At 39.9% G+C, this 16,807-nt stretch overlaps 1 protein-coding gene across 7 annotated transcripts in view; it reads right to left on the minus strand.

The window, feature by feature from the left end:
* Nucleotides 1-16,807, minus strand: part of LOC128839355 (transducin-like enhancer protein 4) — a 120,957-nt gene that overhangs the window by 69,663 nt on the left and 34,487 nt on the right. For 5 of the 7 annotated variants that reach the window (XM_054032276.1, XM_054032272.1, XM_054032275.1 and 2 more), the window contains exons 5-6: nt 14,985-15,047; nt 2,546-2,620 (exon numbers count right to left, since the gene is read on the minus strand). In XM_054032276.1, the coding sequence (XP_053888251.1) occupies nt 2,546-2,620; nt 14,985-15,047 (138 nt within the window). The remainder of the gene's footprint in view (nt 1-2,545; nt 2,621-14,984; nt 15,048-16,807) is intronic. The other 2 variants (XM_054032277.1, XM_054032273.1) reach the window with 1 other exon arrangement.

The following is a 16,807-nucleotide window of genomic DNA, read 5'->3' on the forward strand; positions in this document are numbered from 1 at the left end:
TGCCCTGGGATCTCAGTATACAGTAAGCATTATACAGAAACTGGATATCCACAATTATATTTTAAAAACTCTAAGTCCAGTACAACTTCAGCTCAGAACTAAATGGTTTTTAAAAAGATTATTTAAAAAAAAAATTGTAAACAGCCACTGAGTAGTGGATCCTTTTAAAAACAACACCACAATGTTACAACAAACAGGAACTCCGACAGATATAGCAAACTGCAAACTAACACAAGACAGAGCATAATTCGAGTTTTTTAAAAAGACCTTGTATGTTCTAATTATGTACTTTGCTTTTTATTGGTATGCATTTTAAGTGTACCAGAGTTTTTCTAGTGCTAGTGCTACAGTTATATTTTTGCTTTTATTTTCTGTGCAGGTATACCCATATAGATTTATTCATGGGTATCCATACAACTAAAACTTAGGCTGATTTGATAACTTGCTATCCTATTAAATCAGTTTTCCTAATAAATCTCCTACAGATTGCATCAGGTTACTCCTTTTATATAAAAATTTAAACCACAAAACAAGACTTTTTCGGTCAGTTATACTACATTTTTATCAAAAACTACGAGAGATCCACATAAAAATATCCCCATCTTTCCAAATCAAAAGTGTACAAAAGAAATACAGTAAGTACAAATTATTTTTTGTGGGAAAGGTAAATGGGGAGTTATCTTCTTCAAGCCACAAATTACAGTCTTTATGAAATCTGGGCCAAGTAGAATTTCAATCAATCTGAAAAAGTAGGATCAGACAGCCTTGGACAAAATAGGAAATGTAGTTCTGTCCTTTAGAAAAGAAGATCACCAAACTCTTGAATAAGCATCCACTCTATTTTTTTATATTTAGTGTGTGTGTTTTAGTGGTTCGTGGAAAGCAGGATAAACTTTAAACAACAAGCAAAATCTGCAATAATGCCACAAATTTTACATTAATACCTGATTCTCCAGTAGAAAGAAAACATTATAGATTCTTCAAGAAATGTAATCTTGAGTCACACACACACACACACACACACACACACACACCTTGAGTCACACACACACACACTTTATATAAATAACAAATTTATAAATAAAGTATGTGTATACATGCAGGCACACACACACAAAATGCAATGCACAGAGACATGCAGCACATACACATCTACCTTTAAAAAAAAATCTTTTGCAACTTACTTTATGCAAAGAATGTTAATAGTAGGCAGTATTTTGGTTAGGTAATGAAAACTAATTGGGAAATTATTCATCTCCCACTCTCCCTACTGGAGCGTAAAAGACATACAACAAATGTTATTCATGAGTCTACACGACTCGCTCTGATTCATCCCCTTCTTTCCAAGGGGCACTTCACAGGAAATAAAGGTTACTCTTTTCCATTTATATCTTCTAATTGACTACCAGTATTCTTGTGGTCAGAGGGATACAAAATAGAGTTAGAAACAGACTATTAAAAACAAGCTACAATCAGACAACTGCTCTACACTACCATCAGCAATGATCAGAGAGTCCCGATTTCCTTGTTAAAAGACAGAGGCATAATTGAAGCAATATCTTCACTTCAGATTGATTATTTGGCGACCCTTAGCCACATCTTCACTCAGCAATTTGAATTTTAATGAAAGTAAATGGAATAATTAGCATTTCAAAGTGTATTTGATACACTGAATAAAAAAAGGAAAGACTTATGTATAATCTATACACAAAAGAAAAAGCATTTTGGAGGGGGTAGAATAAGGAAAGTACAGTTGTAGAATCTTCATTAGAATAGCTTAAACAACTGCTTGCACCAGCTGCATAATTATAGATGTGAATAATGTGCTATTAAGCTATGATTTCTCACCTTTATTTTATGCAATATGAACAGCCAATATTTAATTGTTTTTCCTTTCCTCTTGAGTCATAAGATGTAAACATTATGGCTGCCCAAACTCCTAAAACCTTGCAGGACTTCTACACTATGCTATACTGTTGGCAAAAGTGTTTTCAGAAGAGGGGCCCTGTATTTTTCAGGCAAATGGGAGAATTTGAGAATTCCTTTGAGAATTGTCATTTACCTGTAGATTGGGGGGGGGGGGGGGCAGAGAGATTTTTTATTTTTAAAAAGTGAACTACAAAGTGGATACTCACTATTTTGGGCCATCAGGCGCATAGACAGGGGGGGGGGGACCTTAATTCAGTAGCAGTGCAAATCAAATGCTACCTATAAGGTAGTTACAGAGGCAGACTGAACAGCACTAAGCAAATGAAAAAAAGTTTAAGTTTTACTTAAAAACAAACAAACAAAAACTAAAAGAAAAAAAAGGTGATTCCCAGAGGGATGGATAAAACAGTTACATTATTCACCTTATGGCCACGGTTAAATAAAAGTTTTTATGTAGCAATCAGTTTTTATGCAGATTAAGTCAGACTACTTAACTTCACTGCTGTCCACAACTTTTGCTCAGTTGATGGAGCAAGTTTTTAAATTTTTATTTTTTAAATAAAGAAAGAGAGCTAATTACAAACACTATTAGAGCTAAAATGGAAAGACCACATACCCCAATGATTGCGTTCAGTTCTGCCATGGTCACTTGCTTGGCACGTTCCACAGCCTGCACCACTTGTTGCTGGTGCTATAAATGAAGATCAGAAACAAAATAAAATTATTTGCTTTCTAGTCAATTAAGCACAGATTTTCCTTTTTTCCCCCTCCCTTTCTTTTTTCTAACCCTTCAACCACATGCAGGGCTTGAAATAATGGTTCTGTGAGTAAACAGTAAACTGCTGTGTGGATGTGTGAAAGAAGGTATAAGGGAGAATTTTATCTAAGTAACTACCTGCCTAGACATGTACCATAGTCCCGTTCGCCAAAGTGAACTGCTCCAAGACCTGCCTTTCTTTTATTCATCAGGGCAATGTGTTCTTCTGTTGAAAAATATGCTCCATCCTAAAACCCAGGACCTTTTCCTTACAACAGAATCTTGTTAAATAAAAGATATGTACTGAAAAGGAAAGGAATGCATTTCAGTAGTCACACTGCTTCCTCATCACAGGAAAAGCAGATTCCCTTTCTTGGTACATTTCAGAGCAATTCAACCATGGGAAGGAAATTCAAAATTCCATTCTCACTTCTGTCAAAAATGTGAAAGTTAATTATTTCAGTCCCTAAAAGTGTAAGTTTTAATAGTTTAAACAGTTCCATCAAAAACATGGTCTAATTAACAACACAATTTAGAAGCTTCAGCTGTTATATTATCTTTCCTTGAGTGATGCTTTACTTCTGTTATCAGTTAGGATGGCTACATCCTGAAAGTTTTATGGGATATTTATTTGAAAACATTCATTTAAAACAGAATCAGGTCCCAATCCTGCACTCAGATCCATATTTCAGTAGCCGAGCCTAGTTGGAGCTGCACTGTGCTGATGAGACTACAGAAATGAACGCCATACCAGGGGGGAAAAAACAAAAAACAAAACAAAACAAAAAAACACACATGCACACACTCTGGAGATTATGGTTTCCACAGTACAGGCTACCTGTTGACGTCTCTGCATTTGCGCAGAAGAGGGTTCAGCCAGATCTGAGGCCTTTATGGGGAGTGTATTGTTCTCTGATCTATAGCCAGAGGCTGAATTGAGTATAGTATAGGCAAGACCTCACATCACAAGGATGCACCAGGTATAATAGTGTCTTTATGCTGTAGTGGAACAGGAGACTTTGAGATATCGACTCTGAACTATATTTCAAAACTAAGATCCAGATTTTCTGATGTGCAGTTTGGTTCAGCACACTGCAGGAGATGTGGTGTGTCAGGAGCTTATTAGTTGTCATGATTTTTAGGACCAATTTGCATACCAAGCGTATGCAGGCTGCAGATAGCCAGAGTGAAGACTGCACCTCCGCCTCCCACCCCCCTCCAAACAACAACACGTGCCTATATTGGGGTTTGGGAAACAGTTGGTTCAGGAGCCAAATATACTGGTTCTAGAACAGCTAAGAGTGCCCCATCACCAGCGGCAAGTCTCAGCTGGCCCGATCCAGATGTTTTCCTACCCGTTTGTGCCACAACAGCTGTGCACAGAGGCTGGAATGCAAGAAAATCCGGCCCTAGGACTCTAGGCACAGCTGTCTGAAATTTTGAGAGAGTTCAATGAATTTAGGTTTACATATACACATTTAATTTTTTAAGAAAAAATATTCTTTTTTTTTTTTTTTTTTTGCAAATTCACCTCCTCTCCCCCATCCCAATCGGCTCTCACCCAGATGTAGTTTCTAGCAGAGAGTCACATGTCAATCCCAAATGCAACTGTTTATTAAGAGTTTTGGAGGAAGAGAGAGAGTTTGATCAGTATTAAGAGAGAATACCATGGAAAGTGGTAGAAAGGATGTTTACGTTACAGTAGGGACGTGGTGCAGAATTAAGGTTGATGTAGGAATCTTGGGGTAGATCCTGCATAAGTTTTAGTTGTATGGATACCCATGAATAAATCTATATGGGTATACCTGCACAGAAAATAAAAGCAAGATCCTGTGCAAGTCCCCTTTAAACAGCTTTGGTGACATAAAGGGGACTTAAGTGGGACAGAAAAACAGCTCCTAAGAGGGAGAATTTGAAAGGCACAAAGGGGGCTTAAGGCCATTTTGGCTTCCTTGTTCCTCCCCTAGGCTGTTCTTTCCACACTGAGACTCTGACCCTTGGGTTTTATATTTTTTTTACTTTTGAGTATTTTGTTTTCTGAAGTATAATGTTCATTTTAACCCTCACTTAAAGGTTTTTGGTCTGTGAATATTCTCTTGCTCCAAGTGGTGCTGTATTTCTTTTCATTAGAGTCCAATAATTTTGAGGTAACAATTATTTCTAAAGCATTGAAAAAATATAGAAAAACAACAAACAACAACAACAGATTTCCAAACAACTCTGGCAAGAGGCAAAATCCTCCTCACCAATACTATAGTAAAGCACATTTAAGTACTAGTTTTAAGGCGGGGAAAAAACTTAACAGGAGATGTAACTCTCAATATACTTCTTTAAACCAACATTTCTTCTTGTACACAAGCAAATAAAGAACAGACTTTCTTCCAATTATAATAATCAGTTCTTATCTTCAAAAAGAGTTCTCTCTACACTACCCTGTGTGTTTCATATTGGATTAACAGGCCAGGCCAAGGAATCCATTCTCCTACCACTCCTGTAAATCAGACTAGTATCATTATTCCTTTTTCTATTTATCCCTGTCTCTTCTCATCACCCTCTCTTGTTGCCTCTACTGAGCTGTGTCTACACTACCCACCATCGCACAACCACCAGTGGTAGTAACAACAGAGACCATACCATACCATTGCTACCACCATGCTGATTAACCCTGAACAGAGGAAGTCAAACATGGCGTAGTGGTAAAAATGCCCGTGCTCCATCTACTATGTCTCGCTCCCACCACCAGGGGAGCCTCACTAGTGGTAATGAAACAGTGAGAAATCCTCCAAAACAGGCTAGTGTGTACAAGGCCTAATTTCATCCTCCACTCCAGCACTGGTAAACAGATGCATTTAATTAATCTAGAGCAAAACGTGCTGAACTCTTCACTCTGCAGAGCCCAGCTGCTCTGTTCTGTTTTTGTGCGCTATGTGTTCAAAGGAGTTGCAGACCAGAACATCAGAATTTAGGTAGTTTCACTATACATATCAGCTATACAGACAGCACAAGGGATATTAATCCTGAGCCAAAGGGCAGAGACAGATTTACAAGGAAGGTACAGCACACACACCATAGAATGGCTAGACAAAATACTAGCAATCCATGCAGCATTTGCTAATATAAATGCCTAATACCAAGATGGCAGAAACAGGGGTGAAGCCCAGAGCCTATATTTGAAAAAATATTAAAAAAAAAATTAATAAATGGTATTCTAATACTGTTTAACAGTGTGATTAAAAAACTGTGATTACTAACAATTAATTTTTAATCGTTTAACAGCCCTAGTTAAAATTAAGTCAAACTTATTATAACCTATTAACTTAAGTAGAAAAAAATATTAAGCAATACAGGTTTGTTGCCAAATTTTAAAGAAAGTTAGACCACTGAACTGGTGGAAGTCACTGGCTAAGCACCTCAAACCAGAATTTGTTGATTTGCTAAACCAGCTTTTGACAGCAGTGGCCTCTTTTGCAAGTAGAGAGAGAATATTTTCTTCATTTCAGTTCAATAGCTAGTACATTCAAAGTTAAGAAACCAATTGGGAGCTGAAAAAGCAGGAAAGCTTGTTTTCCTCTTCCTATCTATGAATAAAATCTAGGTGTGAGAGGATGAGATCTACTAGTTCTAAAATATTATAGGGCATGGAAACCGGAAACAAACAATCTGTTCAATTCACTAACTATAGATAATACATTCTTTGTTAATCAGTTTTAATGGCAAAACAGGTTTTGATAAACCTTTTGATAAATGCTTTTCCTTGTGCATACAGTAGTTTGAAAGTAGTAGTATTTAACAAAAATAAATTTAAAATTCTGTTGTTATGCATTTGTCATTGAATCTGAATTTCCATCCAAATAGAGCTTGAAAAAAAATCACAAGTAAAAAAAAAAGTCATCTAGTAAATAAATGCATCATTCACTTTGTGTTAGAAAAATAATGTAAAAATTAAAAATCAATAAATATAAAGTAAGTTACATAATTGCTTAAATAAATGTTTATAGATACAGCATAGTCTCCTGGTTAGGAAAAGCATATCAAATTTAGTGTAAAGGCTATATTTCGTTTCAAATCAACATGTTTTAATCAACCATTAACCATCAAATTAAACTATTTAACAACAATTTTAATTAACAAAAATCAACCTCTTGTGGGGAGGAGGGAGAGAAATCACTAAAAAAGTACAAACGCAAAACAATTAAAATCGATTATTTAAATCAAGGTTTCCTGCTTGTTGATTTAAATCATGATTAAAATTAATGATTTAAGTCGCTTTAATTTAAATCATTCCACACTTCTACAATGCATCTTTATCAAGCGATCTGACGATTTTGATCATAATCTTTTGCATCAAACTGAGTTACTGCAAACCATTGATTCCTTATGAAGCTAATAAGAAAGAAGATAAATTAACCTGGTGCTATTATGAGGCAATAATGTTGCCATCAGTGCATGTAACCACTGTATTTTGTTCATTTTCCCCCCAGGCACAACACTAAAGTGACTGGTCACATTTTTAAGCTACTATTCAACAATTATACTGTAAGCAAAATGCGTAAACAGCATAAGCACAATGTATTTCAATTCTATATTAATCTAGATCAGCAGTTCTCAAACTGTGGGTCAGGACCCCAAAGTGGGTCGCAACCCCATTTTAACAGGGTTGCCAGGGCTGACTTTGGCCCTGGGCCCCAGCAAGTCTAAGCCCAAGCCTGAGGGCTTCAGCCCTGGGCAGTGGGGCTAAGGTTACAGGCCCCCTGCCTGGGGTTAAAGCCCTTGGGCTTTGCCCCTCTGGCCTGGGGAGGTGGGGCTTCGGCTTTGCACCCTCCCCGCTCCCAGGGTGACAAGGCTTGGGCGGGCTCAGGCTTCAGTCCTCCCTCCTGGGGTCCTGTTGTAATTGTTGTTGTCAGAAGGGGATCATGGTGCAATGAAGTTTGAGAACCCCTGATCTAGATCATGAAAAACAGGATTTAATTACCCCTCCCTTTTTTTAAAAGATAGATTATAAACCAAATTAGTAAAACACTCAAAACTGCTACATCTATGTGTGCCGATATAACATGATTTTAACAGATATTAGTATTAGGTAGAGGCTACGCAGTTACTAGAATTTCACCACTTCAGCATAAAGACCTTATTTTGTTCAATCAGTGGCATTTTTAAGACAGATTTTTTTATTCCTATTAAAAGCATTAAAATTACATATGCTTACACTTGCCCCCAAGCAAGACAAATTGGCACAGTGACTTTTTGGAAATGTTCCCTTTGCTCTTTGTAAACGCATGTAAAAAAGGTGAAGTTCTGAATTTTTTTTGAACCTCTTCATTTCCTTTTTAGCCTGTAGAGCTTTGACGCTATGGAACATGAACACATAAGAAGGTATACTGCTGATAAATGTGAGAGAATGAGACGTGAGCAGGTGAAGAAATCATTATGGGCCAAGATTTTATAAAGTGGAGGCAATTGGCACAGACAAATACAGAAACCATAAAAGATTTTATTTGTAGACCTGAAAATGCTTAACTTTAGGGTCCAATCCAAAGCCCAATGAAGTCTTTCCATTGATGTCAATGGGCTTAGGTACTTAGTAGATAGTATTGTATCCATAAAAGAAGTGGGGCAATGTCCTTTTGTAACTACATCCTTTAGATCAATTCAGCTGTCTATCATCTAAGTTCCTTGTAATGAGCATGACTGTGGGAATGGGTAGTGCAGTTCACGTGTGTGATTATTTCTCTAAAGGCTTGTCTACACTTAAAAAGGTGCAGCGGTAGTGCTTCATTGAAGACGCTAACTACACGATGGATAATCCAACAGAGCAGGAATCCCTCCCGTCAACGTAGCACTGTCTACACTGGTAATCAGGCCAGTATAACTGCATCGTTCAGGGTTGTGGATTTTCCACACCCCTGAGTGACAGATATACCGACATAAGTTGCTAATGAAGACAGCCTTGATCATGCATTGAAAAATTGCTCCCCACAGCCAGCGCCTGGTCTACACTACAAAGTTAGGTCAATGTTAGCCGCCTGGCGTAGATCTAATGATAAGGTGTCTACACTTAAGTTGGTTTTCCATCGATATAAGCACCCTCTCCCCATCTTCCCATGCGGTGTTGAGCCCTGGTCGACGTATTGAGGTCAATGCAGCACGAGTGTAGACACAGCATTATGAACATGGAGCCTCACAGTCCTCCAGCTGCTGTCCCACAATGCCCTATACTGACTGCTTTGGTCACAATTGTCATCTCCGTGGCCCAGGAGTCATGGAGACCAGAAGGTCTCCCTGCCCTTCAAAACCCCACAAATTTTTTGCATGCCTTTTTCTGACTGTCCAGCTTGGCAAGCAAACATAGCAGCTCTCCCTTGTTCTGTGCAACTGCCCAGCTGCCAAGCAGGCTACATCCTCCAGAAGCGCTCTGGCTTGCAGTAAACAGAAGATACTGGATCTCCTGGGCCTGAGGAGAGAAGAGGCTGTGCAAGCACAGATATGGACCTGCCACAGAGACATGGACATCTATGAGAAGATTGCACAGGGGAAGCAGGGGAAGGGGTATGACAGGGGCCATCAACTGCACCAGGCATATCATTAGTCCAGGGAGACCAACAGTCAATCAGGTGCTGAGGTGCAGACCTGCCACTTTTACAAAGAGCTGCATACCATACATGACAGAGAAGCCATCACCACCCCACAGACAACCACAGGTTCCTCTGAGGAACCTAAGTCCCAGGCATGAAAAGTGAGACTCAGGAAGAGGTGAAGAAGGAAGATGGGGGACATGCGACCAGAGAGTCCAGCTATGCTGCAAGCCAGGACCTCTTTGAGACTCCATCACAGTCCAGTCAGTGTGAGATAGCATTATCTCCTTTTCATTCGCCTGCAGGAAGGGGAGCCATGCAGAGCAGTTTATGTACACAGAAACATCCTTTGACTCCTCCTCAGAGATCTCCATGAAACTCTAATGGAGGTACTCTGCAATCCTCTCCCAAAGATTTCTAGGAATGGCAGACTTATTTCTTCCTCCACGGTAGGATGCTTTCCCCACACCATTTGACAATAACTTTGGCAGGCACCACTACAGAACACAAGCTAGTACGTACGGGCCCGGGTGGCTTTGGGATACCAGCAGCAGCTATGCACTCTGTGCCTTTGTTTCCCTCAAGAGAGAGATATCAGCTAAGATCACCAACACCTGAAGAAAACGGTGCCAGTATTCAGAGCCATTGCCCTTTACTCAGTTTCATGCAAGAAACTCCCTCCCCATTTCCTTCAAATCTGGCAGGCCATACTCCCCACAGTCTTGTTTAAAACCTCAGAGGAGCAAGGGAAGGGAGTTCGGAGTCTTAACTTTCACTTTCTGTTGTGACTATATGGACAATGGTACCTCTGTGTTTTACCTGCAGCTGCTGCCATTACGGCCTTGAGGGGTTCCCCCTCTACGCCCTTGGAATGCCTGAGCCAGATAAGGAGGAGAAAGAAGAAGAGGACTCAGATGACATGTTCAATGAAATCCTGCAAGCCAGTGCTGCATCAGACTGTGAGCAAAGGGGCTAGAGGGTGAACACTGCAGACAGCCTGGAGAAGGAAAGAGTGGACAAGAGGCAGCCGAGGAGTCCCGGCAGGAAGAGAAGGAGATGCACCAGGACATAATGGAGCTTCTCTGGCAGATGCTACAGATTCTTATGGACCTACAGGTTCAACTATCATGGGCTTGCCTTCATTTGCAGTCCATGGAGAACGTCATTACAGCACCTTCCTACACTCCCCCGAACATTCCATGTGGTATCAAGGGCCACATCCCCACCCCTGCCACTCTACACCAGGGGATATTAAGAACAACCAGAGCTTCCACAGGCCAATGTATGTGTAGGAAAAATGGACATGAATGTTCCTTCCCTTTGTTAAGTTCTATTCCATTAATTTATTAAATTTTTAATGTATTTGCTTTTAAATTGCACATACTTTTCTTTGCACTGATTGTTACAGAATAAAATTCTATTTGAAAAATAATTCATCTTTATTGCTTCACAACATTAGCTGCAGAGTGCTTAGCAGTTTTGAAAGCACCCACTGTTACTGTTACAGTGTGACAACTCATAGGATCAATGACAGTAACAAACAAGCGTAAAGCAAGCACTGCAAAATTAATAGGTGAATTGATGGAGTTATATTCATAAATGTACACCAAGCACCATACAATTCCTAACAGGCCCTAAAACACACGGGCCAAGTAAAGCACAGTATTCCATAATGCATTACTTGGCTCACTGTTGAAGTGCTTTTTCAAAGCTACCCTGAGCCATACAACTTCATGTTGAGCGCTTCTAATACCACTCGTGGCTGGCTGTTCAAACTCAGGAGACAGCCACTCCACCTCTGCCTTCCACCCCGGTGGCAACTTTCCCCCCTCTGATTCACAGATATTATGCAGGACACAGCAGACAGCTATATAACCATTGGGATGTTTTTTTCCACTGAGATCCAATCTTGTTAGCAAAGAGCGCCAGCCCCCCTTCAATCTACCAAAAGTGCATTCCACTGTCATTCTGCATCCGCTGATCCAGTAGTTGAATCTTTCTTTGGCCTGTGTACAGCTTCATGAGGAGCAAGAGATAGGCTGGATCCCTGTGATGGGGTGCATGAACCCAACACTGGGGAAGTAAAGGTTAAGTAGCAGCTCTAGGCCCAGAAAACCCTGCCCAACTGCCCCTGCTGGGCATGCTCACATGCTCACTGAGCTCAAAAGAGAGCAGTTTAGTTCGGTCTGGGTAATTGGAGCAGGAGAGCAGTTGTGTGTTGCAAGTTCCTGTCAAGAAGCCACCGAAGGCTCACGTGGTTGGGCCTGGTCCTCAACGCTAAGCTGCCACAGGCCTTTCAATTGCAGAAATTGGCAACAATGAGCCATGGCTGAGAGAGGAAGACCCTCCAGAGCACAGACTCCAGAATGGACCCCGAATTACTGCCTCAATGAGCCCTGGGTTGGAATCTGGTGGAGCAGGGAGGGCCCAAGTTCTCCTAACCCCGGATGCCTGATGTTCACCCTCAGGCAATGCGAGCGCTTGTCATTCACCAGGCAGTGCAGACAGGATTGGCCCTGTACCCCACCTGCCAACAGTCCCCCAGAATCACTATTGGAATTTCAGCATCACTAATGGTAATCCGCTGCTCTGGGGAAAATAGTCCTTGCTTGTAGCTCTCTCAACAGTCCTGTATTCTTAAAGATGTGAGTGTTATGCGCCTTCTTGACCAGCCAACATCGAAGTCGGTGAAGTGTCCCAAATGATCAACCAATGCTTTCATCACCATAAAAAAGCCCTTACTGTTGATGTACTCTGTGGCAAGGTGCTCTGGTGCCAAAATAGGAATTTGTGAGCCATGTCTCACCCCACCACACTGCGGGAACCCCATTGCTGCAAATCCATCCATTATGTCCTGCACATTGCCAAGATTTCCTGCATAGCAGGACATGACTAATACCCTGCACACTTGTATGGCAATGGCCACCACAGTCGATTTTCCAACTCCAAAATTATTTCCCATTGACTGGTAGCATTCTAGCAATGCTAATTTCACAGCTCAATCACACTTGATTCTCCACTGTCCTTGCAGCTCTCATTTTGGTGTCCCTGTGCTGGAGGAATGTGGTGAGTTTGGCCCACAGATCCAAGAACATGGCCTTGTGCATATGAAAATTCTGTGGCCATGGCTTCTCATCCCATGCCTGCGTTACAATGCGGTGCTCCACCATCTGCAGCTGCTCTGTGAATGCCACTAAAAACTTTGAATTCGTTCTCTCTCTGTCCCACAGCAATCTGTCCTCCAAGAAATCATGTTCCTTGCTGATTTGGTTCCTCTGATGGCTCTGCAAATACCAGAGGATCGTGTGTCCTGTGCTTGCAACACTTACGACATTCGTGCAGACTTGTGCATACTCCAGTCAGAGATGGTGAACAGCAAGAAGGGCCATGTGGGTTTGTGGGATTTTTTTAAAAAGGTGCAAAAGACGACATTATGGGATCGAGACAGTTGCACGCTGGGAAGTTGACCCCTTGCTCCTAGTCACCCCTGTATGGCTCATTTCTCCCTCACCATGCACTGCCAAAGTTTCCCAAAAGACAGCACACTGGAGAATGGTGGGTTGCACACTGGGACACCTACCTATAGTGCACTACACTATGCACTCTTGGTGAGCAACCTCGGCACGAACAGAAGGAGCCAGGTATGCATGCGCACAACTAACTTTGGTGGCTTTTTGCAAACTTAATTTGCGTTGACCAAAATTTGTGATGCAGACATGGCCTAGAAAGTTGGTAGATAGTCCTCTACACTATAGTTAAGAGTCCTAGCACAGCTCCCCAATTTCTGCTTATGCATCCCACACAGATTATTCTCCCTGCCTGCAGAAAAAGGCAACAATGCATCCTTCATGATTCCTCCTCCCTCCAGAGCATCACTTAAAATGCATCAGTAGTGCAAGCTTTCAGCAGATTGATTGTGGAGTAAGGTGAGCATGATATATGTGGAGCAGTAGGAGAGAAGAAATCTGTGTTGAACTGACTGGGGCACCACCACTTACACACAAACCCCAAAACTTTACCCCTTTTTTCACATGAACACATAGAAAGGGTTAAGCCTAAGATGAACAAAAGGACGGCAAAAACCTCAAATATCACCAACAAACCACATATATTTTTTCTAATTAATAAGTTTTCATTTTGTGCGTGTGAAAAGGGAGAACGGAGAAAGGTACAGCTGAACCATTTGGCTAATTTATGTATTAAAACAAGGATTTCTTTAGGACTTCAATGGAAAGTTCTAAAACTGCAACCACAGAAAATAAATAAAATAATAATAATAATAAAGCAAGATCTCTGAATGCAGGACCACACTATTCCTACCTAAGGCAAAATGCCACTTCGTACTGCATTTGGACCTGATTTTTTGCCCAGATCACAGCTCTGCTTGCCAAATACTCTCCCCCACCTGTCTTTTAAACTTTTGTCAGTTTACTATGCATAGAGCAAAGGGACCAATAGCACTGGCTCGAATCAGGAATAGGTAAAGTGACAGCTTTCCGAAATAAAAGCCAATACATCTCAATCCTATCTCTCTATTCAAACCCTGTGTAACTCCTAAATAGAGCAATTTCCAAATGTGCAGTGTTTCTGTAGCATTAACAAATGAGTACAAGGATTAAACTAATTTTCATTTGTGACTCAAGGCAGGACTTGAATTCAGGCCCCCAGTGGCAGCAGAGAAGGGTTTGTGCAGTAACTCACTACAACATTGAGCCCTCATAAACACAACTTTATAGGCCACACACACACACACCCTCCAGCAAGCAGAAGGATGAACAGCTCTCTTGAAAAGCAATGACACTTTGTGGAACAATTGAAAGGGTGGGAGAAAGAATTGTAGTACATTCTCAGACTGCAATACAATGCTTTGCAGCTGCACTACAAAGAAACACCGGTGTAAGCTCTGACTTCCCACCACTGATTTTACTGAAATGAATTCCTAAATTATACAGCATCAAGCCAGTCTACTTCCAATGGCCTCCCATGTCCAAATCCGGCCCCTGCACAAAAAACAAAAACAAAACTTTTTTTTAAAGCCACTATACACTTACATTCTCCTTTCTCGAACCACACTCTCATTTTATCCCACACAAGCCAATGGTAGCAAGGTTCCTCCAGCCAGCACCACACCTTTCCCTCAAGTTCCCTGTCTCTCTCAGAAGGCATCTGCAATGCACTCAAGCTCATGAGACTGAATCCTAATTTTGAGGTCAGTGCTTACAGAGAGTTAATCTTCAGTGTATTTTCCTCAAACACACAGAAGACATAAAAGAGGAAGAATACAACAGACAAAAGCTTCATTAGTATGTTTACTATCTAGAGCATCACCATTTGATAGCCCTACATACATTTCTGCCTACTTTTAATGCCCATTGTCAAGAATGTAGCACAAATCATGTATTTCTAGCAATTTTTCAATCTATCCTATTAGAAGCCAGTTTGACAAAGTCATTATTCTGAGCAGCACTACATTGTACTTGACAGCAAAATATTTTAAACAACTAAATTTTGCTTAGCACATTAGAACGTAATCTATTATATAAATGCACTTATTAAAAATTCAGTAGAATATAACTTAAGACATTGACGTTGGAACAGCACCTTGGAAAATGAAATATAGTCACCATGAGTTTTACAAAGCCAGAGAGATCATTACAAAGCTCCACTTTTGTAACAACAACAACAGAGCATCTTTTAAGGCCAGTACCTGCAAACTACCACCTTACCTCTTGGGATAAGAAGGGGATAACTTGTGCACATATAGCATTCAGCCTCTTGACAATTTCTGCCTGCATATAAGAAGAAGAAGAAAGTTAGTGTATTCTATATTTCTCAAAATGTTATCACATGAACATATCAAACTGCATCTATCACTCGTTTTGTGTAACCACGTTTTAACTGGAATAGTTAATAAGAATAAAAAAAATAATTCAGTGACCTAATTCAACAACAGGAAATGGCTATTGTTAGTCATTTACAGCTCTCATTTTTAGGAGTTTCCTCACAAAACAAGCTTTTGAGCTTCCATATGGTCCAAAGAGAATTTTCATTTCCATTATAAAAATCAGAGGTGTATCATGTCGTCTCCAGGAGGAGCAGCACATAAACCAACCATACTTTTTTCCAGTACTATTTTCAAACCTTACAAAAACCTCAAAATTATTGAATACTAATGATTCATATCATCCCCTCACAGAAAAAAAGATAATTTAATTCAAGGAATGTGTCAATAACTCAACTGTAAGATGGGGGTAAATATATATAAAGAAAGAATATCTGAACTAAAAACATTGTGGGAGCATTACAAACATCATATGTAACTTCACTGAAGATCATGTTAAGATACGGCTCAGACACTGCAATTTGGGATTCTGGATTTAGAAAAATAAGTAATACTTAGATTTTGATGGCACTTTTCCTGGATTAATACTAGAGTCATTTCACTCAAGTCAACTGATTCACTGGAATTACTCTGGATTTAGACCAGTGTAACTGTGATTAGAATCTGATTCTATATGATGCTATATTTCCATAGAGATGGATTATTATATATATTTAACCTGCACATCTTAATGTTGGTAGGGGAGATATCACAACAGTTACAATTACAGGGACTTTCTTAAAATAAATTCTACACTGGGTCAGTTCCTCATTATATAGGAGGGCAAAAGGCTCTTTTTCTTGCAAAGTCATTACCAGAATGACAGAGACACTCATACTTGTGCAATTTTGGTTTCCTCCTTTCATCAGCAACCCTTTCAACCTTCTCACTATGCAATCTTTTAAATGACAAAACCTTAAAAAAAATTATCTAACCAACAGACTAATAAAGTATCTAGCATTCCATATAAAAATCTGTGTTAATGAAACATTATGGTTATAAAGCTATGTCGTCAGAAGTCATGATATGCTACAGCCACGGGTTCATGTGAAATTTTAAACTTTGTCCCTTTGTGCATATTATGAAACTTTTTAACACTCACATACAACACATTTACTGCTTATCTAGCAGTACAACCTTCCTTAAGTACAGTTCAGGAGCTTACACAGTTAACTACAAAGCTAATTTACCTAAAAATTTAACTGACCTATATATGCCTGCAATTTTGCACAATATTCTATAGTACATCTCTTATGTATTAATATTAAGTAAATACAGTTTACTATGTACTTCTCCTCATCTAGGAACAAGGAGATTGAGTTGTAGTTGCTAAAATTAAAGTTGCTGGAGCATTTCCTAACTTGAGGGTTTAGCAACCATACAACAATTTTGTACAGAATTTCCAAGGTTTAATAAAAAAGCAACAAGAAAAACCTATAGGTACTGATCCTGCTGTTCTGCTTTAGGCAGACCCCTGCATCCACGAGGTGCCCTACTGACTTCAACAAGGCTCCCTTGGGTCCCTCACAAAGCAACTTGCAGAACTCAGGTCTTAATCTTCACTACTTCATAAATTCTCACAACTTGTTACAATTACTGATATTTTACAAGTTAAAAAAAAAATCCATGCATTTTAAGTCATCCACAGAATAAAAGCAGAATATACCT

The sequence above is a fragment of the Malaclemys terrapin genome, chromosome 6 (assembly GCF_027887155.1).
Source record: "Malaclemys terrapin pileata isolate rMalTer1 chromosome 6, rMalTer1.hap1, whole genome shotgun sequence".
Lineage (NCBI taxonomy): Eukaryota > Metazoa > Chordata > Testudines > Emydidae > Malaclemys > Malaclemys terrapin.